The following is a 21,674-nucleotide window of genomic DNA, read 5'->3' on the forward strand; positions in this document are numbered from 1 at the left end:
ATTTCTTTCTTTACAGGACTCAATCCCTGAGTTAAAAAAATCATGCTTTGATAATTACCAGTGTTGTAACAGTATACCTCAGATTTATTGTTGAACATGTTAACTAGACTTTTTATCGTTGATACAATGTATTTTAGCCTGGGGCCAGCTTGTTAGCGAAATGCTGTGGTTAGCTTATACACTGTACAATATATCATGTATTCAAAAGAGAAACAGAGAGTCATGTGATTATAGGGTACATCAATCAAAAGACTTCTGTCATTGCTCAGAAACAGGAAAATAAAAAGTTTTGATGACAAACTGACTATTTTTATAAGAAGAGATGAGAGGAGCTCACCTTTGCTGATCTGCTCTGGAGTCCAAGACTCATATGTCCTCAGAAGATTCTTCTTCAACCCAGGAGGAGCCTTGACATGAGAAAGACAAAGGTAATGAGTGGCTTCTATGGAGATAAATTCTTTTGGAACAATTGAAGGTTATTACAAGTTCAAAGTGCAAGGTCTAAATAAATTAATTTCATACAACCACAAAAATACGGCAAGGCAAAGATATACATTTAATTTAAGATAAAAAAGAGAAAAGAGAAGAGATACTCCTGTGGCTTTGCTGAGATGACACAATTGTTATAATAATTTAGAATTAAAAAAAATAGACTGATCTAAAATCACGAAGGCACTGAATGACCACAGGCAGGCAGAATAGACCATATTAAGAGCAAAGAAACATTGAATGTCATGAAAAAGACTTTCTTGGTGTCCCTTGTCGCTGGGCTCCAGGAGTCACAACACAAGTTTAAAAACGAAACGACAAAAACAGTGTGTCGTCAGATTCTGTTGGGGGCTGTGCCATGTTCCCATTTTTTAACTTTACTTCAACAGCAAAAGTTGCGACATGAGTCAGCTCTCTTTATATCTGATTCCTCTGGCAACAATATCCTCAGAATGAGAGAGAAACAATGAACATATTATTTCACACATAATCAGCTTTGCTGAACATTTGCTACCACCATCTGGAGTTTTTGATAATATGCACAGCCACTAATAGTACATGTACTAAATTTGCCAAAAAGGACAACCTCTCTACATATGCTACCCAGAAAGGTGCCCAGTTTTTACATGGTACTTTCCTCGTCAGTCTAAATTGCATTTGTTTGCCCTTTTTTTATCCTCACATAAAACCACAGCATCCATATTGCCTATAAAAAACACATAGAATTACATTTTTGCTCAATGAGAATTTTGAGATGTGTCTCGTTATCTGTGGTGCCCGGTGTTATGCACATTCACATGTATAAACATTTATACCAACACTACAACCAACGATCTTCAAAAATCAACTCAAGCATTTCTTGATAAGTCCCAGCTAACACCTTGCAGATCAGCTCTGAGAAATTCTATTACAACACAGTTGTTCACGGTAAAAGTAACAAAAACAAAACATCGATTGTTTGAATGTAAATCAATAAATGTGAATCTTAAATGTTCAACATTGCAAACATACTTTAGCACATTGCCGAGCTTATCACTGGGGATGTGTGCGCATACATCTAAGGTTTGTAAGTAAGTCTGCATATGAAAGAACGCAAGTGTTTTCTGAGAGGAAAAAAAAAAAAGAAGATGGACAGAGGGAGAGAGGCTATTTGTGCAGCATGCTTGTCTGCTGAAGCATTTAACCCCTTAAGCACAACTTTCATCAGAAACACACTGAGCATTAAACCATGCATCACTAACACACAAGCTGCAGGCTTCTGTGTCTTCAGTATATGTGTGTCTCTGCACTGCGTTTGTAGCCATTTCAAATGGCTTGTGATTGTAAAATGCCAGTATTGTGGATATGCACTTGTATTGTAGCCTACAGCCCGTTATCGTAAACATAAATTCAGAAACAGTTCACCAACAGTTAATATTGGGGGAAGTAAATGTACAGGTTCAACACTATGTGGGGAAAAAAACAATAGAGATGAATGACTTTGTGTGACGACAACATCTGAAGGGTTATTAATTGTGTTTGACGTTGTGTGATATTGATAAGGTCAATGCTACCTAACAGCACTGTGAGCTACTTCATATTTTGTTTTAAACGTGTGTGAGTACCTCGTAGGTGAGCTTGAGGCTGGACTGCAACAGAATGGAAGGAAATCTGGGGTGAACTTCTGCTGTGAGCCAGAGACGGAAGCCTGCTTTCGGCTGTAGCACATTAAGCTCCTGTGAAAGAAGGAGAGGACACGTATTAAACACATTCACAAAGGACTTCTTGTGCAATGGTATGAGGCTGCATGGTAAGCTTCACTTCCAAGGCGGAAATATACTGAACTAAAATATACTTAATACTTGTTCATCATTTGGAACGATTAGAGGTGACTTAAGCCTCAGACTGCAAGCATTGTCTGCTCACTCAATAACGCAGGTCCAGCAATTTTCCATATTTTGACTTTTGATCTGTTTTACACAAAGGCTGACTCCCAGCTTACAAGGTCGGGTTCTAACATTGGACCTACACGCAGAGGGCTAATATCCAAAAGCTGTAACCACCAAGGTTACAAGACAGAAATACCTTAATACTTCATGAAATGCAGTTGCGGGAAACCTTTATATCCATGTCTTTAAACAATCCACTGACTTTCCCACATGTGTCAAAAATGAGTACGAATTTGACAAAAAATGATCAGGTCTTACAGCAAACATTTTTGAAGAATCGTTTTCTTTTACATGTTTTCCGTGCAAAGATAAGTTGATACATTCACGCAACCCGTATGTTGTCCAAAAAGAACTGTTACTTCCTAGTTATAAAACAATTGCATGTTTACAGACAAGTCAAGAATGACATGCCACTCACCTTACTTCACTCTCTTTTGGCATCTGTTCTTTTCTATGTTCCTTCCCTTTCTCACACCTTTCTTCAGACATTCCCCTCTCTTTCATTTTTTTCTCAAACACTTGTGGTTAAAAATAGCATGCAGGTACCTAAGGGTCTTATGTCATCTGACTGGGTACTCACACACATAATCACAAGTTCAGTGTAAACTCACGTATTTAGAATTGCAATCGATGTGTTTCCGCATCATTTAGAACCTAATTCACCCACATGACAGCACACGTGTTAGCCGAAGATCATGGAACACTGGAACTGACAGCTATCGAAGAATACGCCGCTGTCTCATATAGTGTGTGCGTGTGCAATGATGTGCCTGATAAGATTATAGTCTTCCAAGAGGTAGTGGAATAGAAATATTTAACAACCAACAGGGGGAGATGGGTAATACAGAGAATCAGGGAAATAAACAGAGCGGAGAAAGCCCATGATTATTTGACTGTTAGTGCATCAATGTCACAACAATTCTGAAGCTCTACAGGTTTAATTCACACACATATTTTCCAAGTGGATATTTGTGTTTTCACACTATAGAATTATCGATCTAAGAAACTCAGGATTGCAGTTGTGCCTGAATACTGTGCCAGTTAAAACTGATTGTATTACAATAAACATTATTCTGAAAGATGATGATGACCTATTTATTTTTTGTTATGTTTCTTTGATATGAAGATCGACACGTTTAAATGGATACATACAGACCCCTATTTGGTTAGATGATATGTACATAAACTGATGGATGGAGTGGCTAATGTGAGATAGAAAACAGCACAAGTGGAAGAATATGAGCAGACAGGGATGAGAGGACATCTGCACTGCCAACTTCAATTATGAACACTGACCGCTCTGCTTCTCTGCCTCCATTCCCTACTTTTGCCTCTCTCTAAATGACCAACTCGTAAAGTGAAACGGGGGGAGGGAGTTGAGAGACAGATGGTAAAGAGAAGTCTGAGAATATTGGAAACTACATTTAGCGATACAGTAACAGAAGAGACAGAACAGATGGTCACAGATACAGAAACAGAGGAGGAAACTAAAACAAATCCAAATCTTGGTAGAATTTCCGCCTGCTCACTGACGCTCACTTGATATCTTCCCCTGTGCTTTGCCCGCTTTTGCATCTACTGTGTCTTCATTCTTTCTTTCCTATGTTCCCTGCATCCCTCGCTCCCTTCATTGCGTCAGTTTTTTCATTTCAAGCTCGACTGCAGAGAGCTCAACCTCATCGGTTGCTGGGCAGGGAGCGAGACAAAGAAACAGTGAGCGAAAAACAGACAGACGGAAAGAGAGTTTGAATTACACAAGGAAAAAATGGTGAGGGGGTAGCGGAGTACAATAAAAGGACAATACAAAGTGAAACACTAGGAGAGATAGAGAAGTGAGGGGAGGGGAGCGGAGCAGGACATGGTAGAAGATAATGAGGTATGGTTGTAGTCAGGTGCACAGCAGACTCAGGACAGGAGGGTTATCTGGCTAACCCAAGGGCGCACATGTGCTAACACCTCAACACTCACACACACACACACACACACACACACACACACACACACACGAGGGCATTCGCACACGCACACGCACACGCACACACACACACACACACACACACACACACACACGAGGGCATTCGCACAGACCCAAAATACAAGCATCACTGCAAACAGCTGTGTCCTCCGGGTAAATATGGCAACAGTGACAGAACACCTAGCAGAGCCACAGGAAAAGCACATGCATACAAAAAAAGCCCAAACAAAGTGGAAAAGACACAATATAAAAGGTTGTTTACATTGCACACATTACAACATACTGAATGCACTTCTTCACATAATTCAGAGAGCTTTTCCCTCAGTGAAGCATGATAAACATCTTTGAGACAACAACGCATACGTCCTCCACACTTGAGAACACTGTTAAAACAGGAAGAAGGACATCTCTTCAGTGCACTGATTGCACTGCCTTGCAGTATACGCGACAGAACTGAATCAAAGATGCTGCAGTGTGCTTCGATAAGATTTAGTGTTTTGCTTTTTGGACATTTTAAATTAAGTACTGTAATTCCAAGTGCTCAAAATGAACTTAATGACCTGGTCTTCTGCATTTTCTAACCAACTCTCAATTGCCCTGTTTAAGGATACTTAAGCATGACTGATCTATTGCTGGGAAGCTGCATATATGTCCAGACATCTAGCCTTCATGGGGTTTAGGAGGGACGTCTGATCACGTCTTTACATCCCTATGAGTTTGAGGGATTAAAGTGGTAAAGACATTCTGAGATGGGCTGCAAACCACTCTGTGACTTTAAGAGAATGGTAAATGGTAATGGTGAAAGAACACATCCTCCAACATACAGTATCTACATATAGAACAAAGGAAATAGTAAAGCCATGTCCGGATTATGTGTTGAAGTGTCCTCTTCATTTTCAGAAATAAAGATGCAGGTATGCAAATTGCAGTTGCTGTTTTAAGGGTTTTTCATTTTTTTTGCCAAATCTTGAAAAAACTATGTCAAACATTCTTTTTATAGAAATGATTTTTGCTGAGTAGTTTCAGTGGGAAAACAATGTATTCATCTTGAAAAATTTCAGAAGAATTTTGAAAACAGTGGACCTTGGTTTTGAGAGATGTGTGTAATGTGAGACACAACTAACCATAGACCATAATATAATATCCTTATATGGGAGAACTGCTCCCGAGATTCTCCCGGCCTAGCCATTCACATATCCTCCTCACAGGTGGAGACTACCCCTGTCAGATGGGAGGGGGGACAGGGGATTTCCTGAGGTGACGTTACGTAAAAATAACAACGCAGAAGTGGCTGACGAAGCAACAGTTAATGATGTAAACATACAGGATGAGCAACATGTGCACAAGGGCTGAGATATACATTTAACTTGCTTCATTTTAAGTAAAGCACAATGCAAACACACATTTACACAAGCAAAGTATGCTATAATCTCATGTTCTTACACACAGAGAACTGACCTTTTCCAAGAGGGGCAGCCATGCAGTGACGAGATGAAGGTTTTTTAGGCAAAGCCAGTCTCCGTTTCGGGAAGACTCTCTGAGTGTAGCTAAGGCCACATCAGCCTGTCCCTGACCCATGGAGATCTAGACAGAGTAGAGGGGGGCGAGAAACAGGAGCAGTGGATTGGAACATTTGATTCTGTATTGTAATCTTTCAAAAGAAAGAGGGCTAGATAATCTGATTTGATATTTTAATTCACTTTTCTCTTGAGTTACAGGATTGAAATACTGAGCCTCCAAATATAATATTTAACAAAAGAGTTCCCATACAGAAGCCAAGAAGTCGCAGCTTATCAGTCTTAGGGTAAGAGTATCGAACATAATCCATGGAGTGGCATTTTGTTCATCTTTTGAACCTCTTCTCAATATATGTTAATTTACTATTAGATCGACTTTGAAGCAACATTTTAAGCTGGAAAAGTTACATAGTGATGCTTTAGAGGTTTTTGCTTAAATTCTTCAAAGGATTTATTAACCACAAATAATTTTTTTTTTAAAAACAGCCGGTGTGGAGGACTGTCAGTGGACTCTGGCGACAAATATGATGACGCCCTATGTCTCAAAACTGTCTTTCAAGTCAATGTTAAGGAAGCTGAAGCACACTCAGCATTTACATACATCAAATCTTGTTACTCATTTACTCTTGTTATTCTCTACCTCGTGATAGTTTTCCCTGCCCACAGTTTCAGCTGCTAGTTCAGCAAGCTCCTGGGATGGGTCTGCCCCTGGGGAGATGATGATCAACACTGGCTCCCATTCCAATGTCTCAGCGTAGAGGCGCCGCAGGTTCAGAGGAGGTGGGGAAAGCTCTTTCATACCTGCAAAGAAGAGGAACACAGATAGGAAGAATATAAAGGGTGCGAAAGAAATCTGTAAATTCTATGCAATATTTGATATACGGTTGATATGCTTCTTTGCAGTCAAAATGACTTTATCTACTACACAGAGAGGGTACATCAAGGGGTTGAGAAGAGGCAACCGAAAAGTAGAAGATATCGCTGGAAATGCTAGTAAGTAGTATTCCATTGGGAGGTCGATGAATAGGCTAAAAAAAAAAGGAGAAAAGAAGCAGAGCAGACAGGAGGCAACGGTGGAAAAAAGGAGAGAGGCACCAGAGGAAGACAGAGAGAGAGATTAGGAGTGTGATGTGCTGTGCATACTGAGTACTGTATGCAGCAGTATTAACCACACATAACAGAAGAATACATTGTGATCCCTCAGGTGTTGAGAGGCCAGGCTCTTTGTGTATCTTTCTCAAAGTGTGTTTACATGTGCACATTTCCTAACTGAGCATTAGTTTTTAATTCTGCTCGAATATATGAAATCTGATGAGTTCATGGTGACACACAAGTGATACAAGCACACAAAGTGTGAATGTAGCGTTCACACATGTATCAGCAAATATGGTTTCACACACAAACACGCACACCCACACACACAAAGCTCTCTATTTCTGGTTCAGACGACTACCTCCGCTTGAACATCCTCTTAGAGTCTGCTGCCAAATGCAATCTGCTTCACTGAAGTACGCATACAGTGCATACACGCACACAAGGTCTTCATAGAGAACATCTCAAAACGGCCTTTTGCTTCATCACCATGGAAACACTGAGCAAAACAGTAATCCGACCACATGGCCTGTACTGTCTGACACCAAAAAAGGGAGAATTTAGAGAACATGCATGTGCAATTACCTTTGACATAGGCAGGTTATCAGAACTTGTGCTGCAGACAGGCACTCACTGTCTGAAAAAGCAAAGTTCACCTTGGTTGTTCTTCAACACAGTCGGGGCAAAGAAGAGACGAGAGAAAGACGATTGCTATGGTCTCTGTCTGGTTCAGACACTACATAGTGGAGGAGAATGTGAATGTCGAAGAATTAACGAGCAGACACTTGGCCACAACAAAAAATACATCGTCACTGATGTCCGACAATAATATTTTTCTATTTCAGAGTTATCTGCAGGATAAAAGCAGGGTGTTTTCTTTGCTGATTCATGATAAACCAGGGACTGATAGCCTTTTTTGTTTGTGAGAATGTGAAAGAGTGTTTTTGAGAAGTAAAAGCAAAGTAGCAAGTGCATGTGTTTGTGTGTGGTTGTGTTAACCCAGGCATGCCTATGCGTGAGCAGTGCCCAGGCCTGGACTGGGTGGATTGAGAGAGATTAGCTCTAAGAGGATTACAGACCATGCCTCATTAGCATACTGATTTACTGCCAAAAACACATACAAATATACACAAAACCTTCTTCTCTCCTGTTCCTCTTTTTTTATTTCTGTCTCTTTCACTCTCTCACATAGACATACACTATCAAGAACATCACACACTTGTACACAAACAACACTTTCCACAGTTGGTTCATTTTGCGTTCAAAGAGTGAAAGGACTGTCTCTTCATTAGGGTGAGGCAATAAGTGCAAGTTTAATTAAAGGAGTCCACGGGCAAAAACACCAAGAGACAATGCCTTGAAAAGACTCTGACATATCCAAAAAACGTGTTTTAAAAGTTAGTATACATAGTAAATGTGAAGCTAAAACAGAGCACGGTTGATGGGGCCCTTCAAAGTTGAGCCGATGGCCACGCATGGACAATCACAAAGGCCTGAGTGCTACTCATAATGAGACAGTAGAGCAGCTGTTTAACAGCTGTGACTGAGTTTGTGGACAACCAATACAATGATGTTGACGAAACAAAAAGACTGCAAAGAGGTTGATGTTGTGTTACCTTCATGTCCATCAACTGCTGTTTTCAAAAGTGACAATGAGGCGTCAGAGTTCAACCCTCACACGGGGCAGGTGTTTTAAAGCCACAAGGACAACCAATACAATGATGTAGACGTGCCAAATAGACCGCAAAGAGGTTGATGTTGTGTTACAGTCATGTCCATCAACTGCTGTTGACAATGAGGCATCAAAAGAACTAGCTATTGTCCTTTTTCAGCATCCGGTTGAGTAGCTCTCACTGTGTTGTTAGTGGAGTTGAAAGACGTTGTTTCCAAATAGCAATCAAGCATACAGTTGGACGTTTGACGAGGCACATGGCTCACAACTGCAAGCCTCGTTGGCGCAGTAGGCAGCGCGTCAGTCTCATAATCTGAAGGTCGTGAGTTCGACCCTCACACGGGGCAGGTGTTTTAAAGCCACAAGGACTACCAGTATCATGATGTAGACGTGCCAAAGAAGTTGATGTTGTGTTACAGTCATGTCCATCAACTGATGTTGACAATGATGCGTCAGATAAGTTGGCATTTGTCCATCTTCAGCATCCAGTTGAGCAGCTCTCAAAGCGCTGCTCGTGGAGTTCAAAGACATTTCAGGGCAGCTGTTTTAAAGCCAACAGGACAACCAATACAATGATGTAGACGTGCCAAATAGGTTGATGTTGTGTTACAGTCATGTCCATCAACTGCTGTTGACAATGAGGCATCAAAAGAACTGGCTATTGTCCTTTTTCAGCATCCGGTTGAGTAGCTCTCACTTTGTTGTTAGTGGAGTTGAAAGACGTTGTTTCCAAATAGCAATAAAGCAAACAGTTGGACGTTTGACGAGGCACATGGCTCACAAGTGCAAGCCTCGTTGGCGCCCCCCGCCACCCGTCGGTCGAGGTGAATCTTGGTAGTGGCAACCAATCACGTCCCTGTCTGCTACCAAGAATCTACCAGAATTCTACCACGATGTGGCCAATCAGCGCTCGTATCGCTACCAAGATTCACACCGATGTCCCGCCCCACTCGGATGTCCCCGCCTCAGAGTTGCTTAGTAACGCCAGCGCCGGCTTCTGGTAAGTAAACTTTTATTAAAATAAATATATTCACCGAATTACTAGCCCGGCCCAAGGCTACTGTTAGTTGTTTTAACTTAGTTCGTGTAATGTGGCTATGAGCATAGCATGACAAGGCGATCATGACTGAATGTAATGGGTGTAAAAAAACAGGCATATAGGAAAGTAGTGTTTGGGTCGAATTAACCCGTTTTGTGTTTTTAATTACCGTAAAACAATACAATAACAAGTGATTTCCACCTGAAACTTCATGGCCTTACATTATTTTCAGTAAAAAAAAATTACAAGAATGATGAAACGAAGGACCATTTCATTGTTAAATGTGAAAACAGTTTTAAAAAAGTGTAATCATGCTATAGTGTTGATAATACAAGTTTGTGTGTGTATATATATATATATGAAACCGCTACACACACACACACACACACACACACACACACACACACACACACACACACACACACACACACACACACACACACACATACGTATACATACATACATACATGACATGCGGGACACAGGGATACAAGACATTAGTGTTCAACAACTGCTGTCCTCCCTCCCTTACATATTTAAACCATAGATAAACCCGAAACAAGATGGAGAGGACCCCCTATATGACTCAGAATAAACAAATTACAAATTAAACCCGTGCAATTAAAAATAGACTCATATTTATATAAAGAAATGTAGATAACCTGTGAAGTAAAATAAATGTATGTGCTATTTTAAAGACAAATGTTCCTTTGAGAACAATAAAACCTTATATCTTAACTTATCTTATGTGATGAAGTGCTATTGGAGGATACATTTGATCAGCTGATAAAACTGAAGTTTTTTTTGTTTTTGTTTTGTTTTGTCTTCAGGTACAGCAGGCGTTGTAGGTCACAGGAACAACAAACTGTGATGCAAGGCATCCCAGCTCCAGACGCACCGATGGCAGCAACTGAAACGCTTCTTGCAGCTTTGCAGAAAGGAGCTGCTGAACCTCATTCTTTCATTCTTCCTCCTAACTGCTGGGGAGGCAAAGCTAAAGAGAAGGCCACAACCTCAGACTATCTCCCAGGCTTCACAACCCCAACATCCTCTCTTTCCCCCATCCGTGCAGTGTTCTGCAGGACCCTCACAGATGATGCTCGTCACCATGCCACCATCATTCATGCCACCCTTCACTCAGACACAGACCTCAAATAAAGATATCCCATACACAACCCTGCAATACAGAAAGAGAAAGCAAGACAAAGAGCGCGCTGGACAAATGACAAGAAAATATGAGAAGAAGTCGGATGTCATCATATGCAAAAAGTGCAACAAGGACAGAAAGCCACAGTCACATCGCCAGTACTTTGGAAACTGGTTCTGCACAGAGTCTGAGACTCAATCTTACGAAGAATGGAGGGCTGAGCTGGCAAAACATGGATATGGGAAGAAACAAAAGCCAAGCAATGAAAACCCTTGAGTTTCTTAAGTCTGTCTACTTACTCTACTCCAGTGTGTAGCTGTGAACCTGAATACCAGGAGTACAGTTGGAAAACTGGAAAAGGCTGGCTACATGCGGTTCATGTTTGCTGTGTCATATGCCATTATTGTTTTTATTATTATTCTATTTTTTTTTCTATTTTTTTATGCAACACTTGATTGTTCTTGTAATCACTGTGTTGTTTATTAATGTTTTTCATAAAATGTCAAATTGAACAAACAAACATTTCTGTCTTCATTTCTTCTTTATCCTCTTTAGATAAATGAAACAAATCTAAATGTGTCTTTTTCTTTTCTTTTTATTGCCCATAAGATATAACACACAGGCACTCATAGGCTATATAAATATCTATAGTCATCTACATACATGCTTTTGAATACTAGTCAGTTTCTCTTGAGGGTAATAATCCTTAATATTAAAATAAGGGTTATTGATGCCAAATGTTGTGGGGAATTTAATATAGGCTTATACATTTTGCAAAAATACTAAAATTATGGTTAAAACACGATTTGATAATCTTGCAAACTACAAATAATATTTAAAGGGGATTAAGGAAAACATTTGATTTGGTATGCAAGCCAATCTGCCACCTGCTGTCCGAATAATGCCACAACAGGACAAAACCAGCCAAATAAATGAGTTCTTATCGTTGTTTATAACTGTGTATAGTGACATTAGGCAAAGATTAATTGCACACGGGTTTATATATTTGATTTGGAAATATTAATATACAATGTTTATGATGTGGGAATCCCAACGAGTTCATCATGAACAGGATTCGATCTACTGATCTCAGCGTCATTTCAACCGATTTCTTGTTGTTTACCTCGACCAATGCGCGCTGGCCTTGGCGCAGTAGGCAGCGCGTCAGTCTCATAATCTGAAGGTCGTGAGTTCGACCCTCACACGGGGCAGGTGTTTTAAAGCCACAAGGACTACCAATACAATGATGTAGACGTGCCAAATAGGTTGATGTTGTGTTACAGTCATGTCCATCAACTGCTGTTGACAATGAGGCATCAAAAGAACTGGCTATTGTCCTTTTTCAGCATCCGGTTGAGTAGCTCTCACTGTGTTGTTAGTGGAGTTGAAAGACGTTGTTTCCAAATAGCAATCAAGCATACAGTTGGACGTTTGACGAGGCACATGGCTCACAAGTGCAAGCCTCGTTGGCGCCCCCCGCCACCCGTCGGTCGAGGTGAATCTTGGTAGTGGCAACCAATCACGTCCCTGTCTGCTACCAAGAATCTACCAGAATTCTACCACGATGTGGCCAATCAGCGCTCGTATCGCTACCAAGATTCACACCGATGTCCCGTCCCACTCGGATGTCCCCGCCTCAGAGTTGCTTAGTAACGCCAGCGCCGGCTTCTGGTAAGTAAACTTTTATTAAAATAAATATATTCACCGAATTACTAGCCCGGCCCAAGGCTACTGTTAGTTGTTTTAACTTAGTTCGTGTAATGTGGCTATGAGCATAGCATGACAAGGCGATCATGACTGAATGTAATGGGTGTAAAAAAACAGGCATATAGGAAAGTAGTGTTTGGGTCGAATTAACCCGTTTTGTGTTTTTAATTACCGTAAAACAATACAATAACAAGTGATTTCCACCTGAAACTTCATGGCCTTACATTATTTTCAGTAAAAAAAAATTACAAGAATGATGAAACGAAGGACCATTTCATTGTTAAATGTGAAAACAGTTTTAAAAAAGTGTAATCATGCTATAGTGTTGATAATACAAGTTTGTGTGTGTATATATATATATATGAAACCGCTACACACACACACACACACACACACACACACACACACACACACACACACACACACACACACACACATACGTATACATACATACATACATGACATGCGGGACACAGGGATACAAGACATTAGTGTTCAACAACTGCTGTCCTCCCTCCCTTACATATTTAAACCATAGATAAACCCGAAACAAGATGGAGAGGACCCCCTATATGACTCAGAATAAACAAATTACAAATTAAACCCGTGCAATTAAAAATAGACTCATATTTATATAAAGAAATGTAGATAACCTGTGAAGTAAAATAAATGTATGTGCTATTTTAAAGACAAATGTTCCTTTGAGAACAATAAAACCTTATATCTTAACTTATCTTATGTGATGAAGTGCTATTGGAGGATACATTTGATCAGCTGATAAAACTGAAGTTTTTTTTGTTTTTGTTTTGTTTTGTCTTCAGGTACAGCAGGCGTTGTAGGTCACAGGAACAACAAACTGTGATGCAAGGCATCCCAGCTCCAGACGCACCGATGGCAGCAACTGAAACGCTTCTTGCAGCTTTGCAGAAAGGAGCTGCTGAACCTCATTCTTTCATTCTTCCTCCTAACTGCTGGGGAGGCAAAGCTAAAGAGAAGGCCACAACCTCAGACTATCTCCCAGGCTTCACAACCCCAACATCCTCTCTTTCCCCCATCCGTGCAGTGTTCTGCAGGACCCTCACAGATGATGCTCGTCACCATGCCACCATCATTCATGCCACCCTTCACTCAGACACAGACCTCAAATAAAGATATCCCATACACAACCCTGCAATACAGAAAGAGAAAGCAAGACAAAGAGCGCGCTGGACAAATGACAAGAAAATATGAGAAGAAGTCGGATGTCATCATATGCAAAAAGTGCAACAAGGACAGAAAGCCACAGTCACATCGCCAGTACTTTGGAAACTGGTTCTGCACAGAGTCTGAGACTCAATCTTACGAAGAATGGAGGGCTGAGCTGGCAAAACATGGATATGGGAAGAAACAAAAGCCAAGCAATGAAAACCCTTGAGTTTCTTAAGTCTGTCTACTTACTCTACTCCAGTGTGTAGCTGTGAACCTGAATACCAGGAGTACAGTTGGAAAACTGGAAAAGGCTGGCTACATGCGGTTCATGTTTGCTGTGTCATATGCCATTATTGTTTTTATTATTATTCTATTTTTTTTTCTATTTTTTTATGCAACACTTGATTGTTCTTGTAATCACTGTGTTGTTTATTAATGTTTTTCATAAAATGTCAAATTGAACAAACAAACATTTCTGTCTTCATTTCTTCTTTATCCTCTTTAGATAAATGAAACAAATCTAAATGTGTCTTTTTCTTTTCTTTTTATTGCCCATAAGATATAACACACAGGCACTCATAGGCTATATAAATATCTATAGTCATCTACATACATGCTTTTGAATACTAGTCAGTTTCTCTTGAGGGTAATAATCCTTAATATTAAAATAAGGGTTATTGATGCCAAATGTTGTGGGGAATTTAATATAGGCTTATACATTTTGCAAAAATACTAAAATTATGGTTAAAACACGATTTGATAATCTTGCAAACTACAAATAATATTTAAAGGGGATTAAGGAAAACATTTGATTTGGTATGCAAGCCAATCTGCCACCTGCTGTCCGAATAATGCCACAACAGGACAAAACCAGCCAAATAAACGAGTTCTTATCGTTGTTTATAACTGTGTATAGTGACATTAGGCAAAGATTAATTGCACACGGGTTTATATATTTGATTTGGAAATATTAATATACAATGTTTATGATGTGGGAATCCCAACGAGTTCATCATGAACAGGATTCGATCTACTGATCTCAGCGTCATTTCAACCGATTTCTTGTTGTTTACCTCGACCAATGCGCGCTGGCCTTGGCGCAGTAGGCAGCGCGTCAGTCTCATAATCTGAAGGTCGTGAGTTCGACCCTCACACGGGGCAGGTGTTTTAAAGCCACAAGGACTACCAATACAATGATGTAGACGTGCCAAAGAGGTTGATGTTGTGTTACAGTCATGTCCATCAACTGATGTTGACAATGAGGCATCAAAAGAACTGGCTATTGTCCTTTTTCAGCATCCGGTTAAGTAGCTCTCACTGTGTTGTTAGTGGAGTTGAAAGACGTTGTTTCCAAATAGCAATCAAGCATACAGTTGGACGTTTGACGAGGCACATGGCTCACAAGTGCAAGCCTCGTTGGCGCAGTAGGCAGCGCGTCAGTCTCATAATCTGAAGGTCGTGAGTTCGACCCTCACACGGGGCAGGTGTTTTAAAGCCACAAGGACTACCAGTACAATGATGTAGACGTGCCAAAGAGGATGATGTAGTGTTACTATCATGTCCATCAACTGATGTTGACAATGATGCGTCAGATAAGTTGGCTATTGTCCATCTTCAGCATCCAGTTGAGCAGCTCTCAAAGCGCTGCTCGTGGAGTTCAAAGACATTTCAGGGCAGCTGTTTTAAAGCCACCAGGACAACCAATACAATGATGTAGACGTGCCAAAGAGGATGATGTTGTGTTACTATCATGTCCATCAACTGATGTTGACAATGATGCGTCAGATAAGTTGGCTATTGTCCATCTTCAGCATCCAGTTGAGCAGCTCTCAAAGCGCTGCTCGTGGAGTTCAAAGACAAGTTGGCTATTGTCCATCTTCAGCATCCAGTTGAGCAGCTCTCAAAGCGCTGCTCGTGGAGTTCAAAGACATTTCAGGGCAGCTGTTTTAAAGCCACCAGGACAACCAATACAATGATGTAGACGTGCCAAATAGACCGCAAAGAGGTTGATGTTGTGTTACAGTCATGTCCATCAACTGCTGTTGACAATGAGGCATCAAAAGAACTGGCTATTGTCCTTTTTCAGCATCCGGTTGAGTAGCTCTCACTGTGTTGTTAGTGGAGTTGAAAGACGTTGTTTCCAAATAGCAATCAAGCATACAGTTGGACGTTTGACGAGGCACATGGCTCACAAGTGCAAGCCTCGTTGGCGCCCCCCGCCACCCGTCGGTCGAGGTGAATCTTGGTAGTGGCAACCAATCACGTCCCTGTCTGCTACCAAGAATCTACCAGAATTCTACCACGATGTGGCCAATCAGCGCTCGTATCGCTACCAAGATTCACACCGATGTCCCGCCCCACTCGGATGTCCCCGCCTCAGAGTTGCTTAGTAACGCCAGCGCCGGCTTCTGGTAAGTAAACTTTTATTAAAATAAATATATTCACCGAATTACTAGCCCGGCCCAAGGCTACTGTTAGTTGTTTTAACTTAGTTCGTGTAATGTGGCTATGAGCATAGCATGACAAGGCGATCATGACTGAATGTAATGGGTGTAAAAAAACAGGCATATAGGAAAGTAGTGTTTGGGTCGAATTAACCCGTTTTGTGTTTTTAATTACCGTAAAACAATACAATAACAAGTGATTTCCACCTGAAACTTCATGGCCTTACATTATTTTCAGTAAAAAAAAATTACAAGAATGATGAAACGAAGGACCATTTCATTGTTAAATGTGAAAACAGTTTTAAAAAAGTGTAATCATGCTATAGTGTTGATAATACAAGTTTGTGTGTGTATATATATATATATGAAACCGCTACACACACACACACACACACACACACACACACACACACACACACACACACACACACACACATATACATACATACATACATACATACATACGTATACATACATACATACATGACATGCGGGACACAGGGATACAAGACATTAGTGTTCAACAACTGCTGTCCTCCCTCCCTTACATATTTAAACCATAGATAAACCCGAAACAAGATGGAGAGGACCCCCTATATGACTCAGAATAAACAAATTACAAATTAAACCCGTGCAATTAAAAATAGACTCATATTTATATAAAGAAATGTAGATAACCTGTGAAGTAAAATAAATGTATGTGCTATTTTAAAGACAAATGTTCCTTTGAGAACAATAAAACCTTATATCTTAACTTATCTTATGTGATGAAGTGTGCTATTGGAGGATACATTTGATCAGCTGATAAAACTGAAGTTTTTTTTTGTTTTGTTTTGTTTTGTCTTCAGGTACAGCAGGCGTTGTAGGTCACAGGAACAACAAACTGTGATGCAAGGCATCCCAGCTCCAGACGCACCGATGGCAGCAACTGAAACGCTTCTTGCAGCTTTGCAGAAAGGAGCTGCTGAACCTCATTCTTTCATTCTTCCTCCTAACTGCTGGGGAGGCAAAGCTAAAGAGAAGGCCACAACCTCAGACTATCTCCCAGGCTTCACAACCCCAACATCCTCTCTTTCCCCCATCCGTGCAGTGTTCTGCAGGACCCTCACAGATGATGCTCGTCACCATGCCACCATCATTCATGCCACCCTTCACTCAGACACAGACCTCAAATAAAGATATCCCATACACAACCCTGCAATACAGAAAGAGAAAGCAAGACAAAGAGCGCGCTGGACAAATGACAAGAAAATATGAGAAGAAGTCGGATGTCATCATATGCAAAAAGTGCAACAAGGACAGAAAGCCACAGTCACATCGCCAGTACTTTGGAAACTGGTTCTGCACAGAGTCTGAGACTCAATCTTACGAAGAATGGAGGGCTGAGCTGGCAAAACATGGATATGGGAAGAAACAAAAGCCAAGCAATGAAAACCCTTGAGTTTCTTAAGTCTGTCTACTTACTCTACTCCAGTGTGTAGCTGTGAACCTGAATACCAGGAGTACAGTTGGAAAACTGGAAAAGGCTGGCTACATGCGGTTCATGTTTGCTGTGTCATATGCCATTATTGTTTTTATTATTATTCTATTTTTTTTTCTATTTTTTTATGCAACACTTGATTGTTCTTGTAATCACTGTGTTGTTTATTAATGTTTTTCATAAAATGTCAAATTGAACAAACAAACATTTCTGTCTTCATTTCTTCTTTATCCTCTTTAGATAAATGAAACAAATCTAAATGTGTCTTTTTCTTTTCTTTTTATTGCCCATAAGATATAACACACAGGCACTCATAGGCTATATAAATATCTATAGTCATCTACATACATGCTTTTGAATACTAGTCAGTTTCTCTTGAGGGTAATAATCCTTAATATTAAAATAAGGGTTATTGATGCCAAATGTTGTGGGGAATTTAATATAGGCTTATACATTTTGCAAAAATACTAAAATTATGGTTAAAACACGATTTGATAATCTTGCAAACTACAAATAATATTTAAAGGGGATTAAGGAAAACGTTTGATTTGGTATGCAAGCCAATCTGCCACCTGCTGTCCGAATAATGCCACAACAGGACAAAACCAGCCAAATAAACGAGTTCTTATCGTTGTTTATAACTGTGTATAGTGACATTAGGCAAAGATTAATTGCACACGGGTTTATATATTTGATTTGGAAATATTAATATACAATGTTTATGATGTGGGAATCCCAACGAGTTCATCATGAACAGGATTCGATCCACTGATCTCAGCGTCATTTCAACCGATTTCTTGTTGTTTACCTCGACCAATGCGCGCTGGCCTTGGCGCAGTAGGCAGCGCGTCAGTCTCATAATCTGAAGGTCGTGAGTTCGACCCTCACACGGGGCAGGTGTTTTAAAGCCACAAGGACTACCAATACAATGATGTAGACGTGCCAAATAGGTTGATGTTGTGTTACAGTCATGTCCATCAACTGCTGTTGACAATGAGGCATCAAAAGAACTGGCTATTGTCCTTTTTCAGCATCCGGTTAAGTAGCTCTCACTGTGTTGTTAGTGGAGTTGAAAGACGTTGTTTCCAAATAGCAATCAAGCATACAGTTGGACGTTTGACGAGGCACATGGCTCACAAGTGCAAGCCTCGTTGGCGCAGTAGGCAGCGCGTCAGTCTCATAATCTGAAGGTCGTGAGTTCGACCCTCACACGGGGCAGGTGTTTTAAAGCCACAAGGACTACCAATACAATGATGTAGACGTGCCAAATAGGTTGATGTTGTGTTACAGTCATGTCCATCAACTGCTGTTGACAATGAGGCATCAAAAGAACTGGCTATTGTCCTTTTTCAGCATCCGGTTAAGTAGCTCTCACTGTGTTGTTAGTGGAGTTGAAAGACGTTGTTTCCAAATAGCAATCAAGCATACAGTTGGACTTTTGACGAGGCACATGACTCACAAGTGCAAGCCTCGTTGGCGCAGTAGGCAGCGCGTCAGTCTCATAATCTGAAGGTCGTGAGTTCGACCCTCACACGGGGCAGGTGTTTTAAAGCCACAAGGACTACCAGTACAATGATGTAGACGTGCCAAAGAGGATGATGTAGTGTTACTATCATGTCCATCAACTGATGTTGACAATGATGCGTCAGATGAGTTGGCTATTGTCCATCTTCAGCATCCAGTTGAGCAGCTCTCAAAGCGCTGCTCGTGGAGTTCAAAAACATTTCAGGGCAGCTGTTTTAAAGCCACCAGGACAACCAATACAATGATGTAGACATGCCAAAGAGGATGATGTTGTGTTACTATCATGTCCATCAACTGATGTTGACAATGATGCGTCAGATAAGTTGGCTATTGTCCATCTTCAGCATCCAGTTGAGCAGCTCTCAAAGCGCTGCTCGTGGAGTTCAAAGACAAGTTGGCTATTGTCCATCTTCAGCATCCAGTTGAGCAGCTCTCAAAGCGCTGCTCGTGGAGTTCAAAGACATTTCAGGGCAGCTGTTTTAAAGCCACCAGGACAACCAATACAATGATGTAGACGTGCCAAATAGACCGCAAAGAGGTTGATGTTGTGTTACAGTCATGTCCATCAACTGCTGTTGACAATGAGGCATCAAAAGAACTGGCTATTGTCCTTTTTCAGCATCCGGTTGAGTAGCTCTCACTGTGTTGTTAGTGGAGTTGAAAGACGTTGTTTCCAAATAGCAATCAAGCATACAGTTGGACGTTTGACGAGGCACATGGCTCACAAGTGCAAGCCTCGTTGGCGCAGTAGGCAGCGCGTCAGTCTCATAATCTGAAGGTCGTGAGTTCGACCCTCACACGGGGCAGGTGTTTTAAAGCCACAAGGACTACCAATACAATGATGTAGACGTGCCAAAGAGGATGATGTAGTGTTACTATCATGTCCATCAACTGATGTTGACAATGATGCGTCAGATAAGTTGGCTATTGTCCATCTTCAGCATCCAGTTGAGCAGCTCTCAAAGCGCTGCTCGTGGAGTTCAAAGACATTTCAGGGCAGCTGTTTTAAAGCCACCAGGACAACCAATACAATGATGTAGACGTGCCAAAGAGGATGATGTTGTGTTACTATCATGTCCATCAACTGATGTTGACAACGATGCGTCAGATAAGTTGGCTATTGTCCATCTTCAGCATCCAGTTGAGCAGCTCTCAAAGCGCTGCTCGTGGAGTTCAAAGACAAGTTGGCTATTGTCCATCTTCAGCATCCAGTTGAGCAGCTCTCAAAGCGCTGCTCGTGGAGTTCAAAGACATTTCAGGGCAGCTGTTTTAAAGCCACCAGGACAACCAATACAATGATGTAGATGTGCCAAATAGACCGCAAAGAGGTTGATGTTGTGTTACAGTCATGTCCATCAACTGCTGTTGACAATGAGGCATCAAAAGAACTGGCTATTGTCCTTTTTCAGCATCCGGTTGAGTAGCTCTCACTGTGTTGTTAGTGGAGTTGAAAGACGTTGTTTCCAAATAGCAATCAAGCATACAGTTGGACGTTTGACGAGGCACATGGCTCACAAGTGCAAGCCTCGTTGGCGCAGTAGGCAGCGCGTCAGTCTCATAATCTGAAGGTCGTGAGTTCGACCCTCACACGGGGCAGGTGTTTTAAAGCCACAAGGACTACCAATACAATGATGTAGACGTGCCAAAGAGGTTGATGTTGTGTTACAGTCATGTCCATCAACTGATGTTGACAATGAGGCATCAAAAGAACTGGCTATTGTCCTTTTTCAGCATCCGGTTAAGTAGCTCTCACTGTGTTGTTAGTGGAGTTGAAAGACGTTGTTTCCAAATAGCAATCAAGCATACAGTTGGACGTTTGACGAGGCACATGGCTCACAAGTGCAAGCCTCGTTGGCGCAGTAGGCAGCGCGTCAGTCTCATAATCTGAAGGTCGTGAGTTCGACCCTCACACGGGGCAGGTGTTTTAAAGCCACAAGGACTACCAGTACAATGATGTAGACGTGCCAAAGAGGATGATGTAGTGTTACTATCATGTCCATCAACTGATGTTGACAATGATGCGTCAGATAAGTTGGCTATTGTCCATCTTCAGCATCCAGTTGAGCAGCTCTCAAAGCGCTGCTCGTGGAGTTCAAAGACATTTCAGGGCAGCTGTTTTAAAGCCACCAGGACAACCAATACAATGATGTAGACGTGCCAAAGAGGATGATGTTGTGTTACTATCATGTCCATCAACTGATGTTGACAATGATGCGTCAGATAAGTTGGCTATTGTCCATCTTCAGCATCCAGTTGAGCAGCTCTCAAAGCGCTGCTCATGGAGTTCAAAGACAAGTTGGCTATTGTCCATCTTCAGCATCCAGTTGAGCAGCTCTCAAAGCGCTGCTCGTGGAGTTCAAAGACATTTCAGGGCAGCTGTTTTAAAGCCACCAGGACAACCAATACAATGATGTAGACGTGCCAAATAGACCGCAAAGAGGTTGATGTTGTGTTACAGTCATGTCCATCAAC

The 21,674-nt window shown here is 41.2% G+C and overlaps 1 protein-coding gene across 1 annotated transcript in view; it reads right to left on the bottom strand.

Moving 5' to 3' along the window:
- dync2h1 (dynein cytoplasmic 2 heavy chain 1) overlaps window positions 1-21,674 on the bottom strand; it is a 187,472-nt gene that overhangs the window by 21,879 nt on the left and 143,919 nt on the right. The window contains exons 81-84 of the mRNA XM_079353769.1: window positions 6,550-6,710; window positions 5,851-5,976; window positions 2,094-2,204; window positions 338-407 (exon numbers count right to left, since the gene is read on the bottom strand). Coding sequence (XP_079209895.1) covers window positions 338-407; window positions 2,094-2,204; window positions 5,851-5,976; window positions 6,550-6,710 — 468 coding nt within the window. The remainder of the gene's footprint in view (window positions 1-337; window positions 408-2,093; window positions 2,205-5,850; window positions 5,977-6,549; window positions 6,711-21,674) is intronic.

This window comes from Symphodus melops (genome assembly GCF_947650265.1).
Source record: "Symphodus melops genome assembly, chromosome: 10".
Taxonomy (NCBI): domain Eukaryota; kingdom Metazoa; phylum Chordata; class Actinopteri; order Labriformes; family Labridae; genus Symphodus; species Symphodus melops.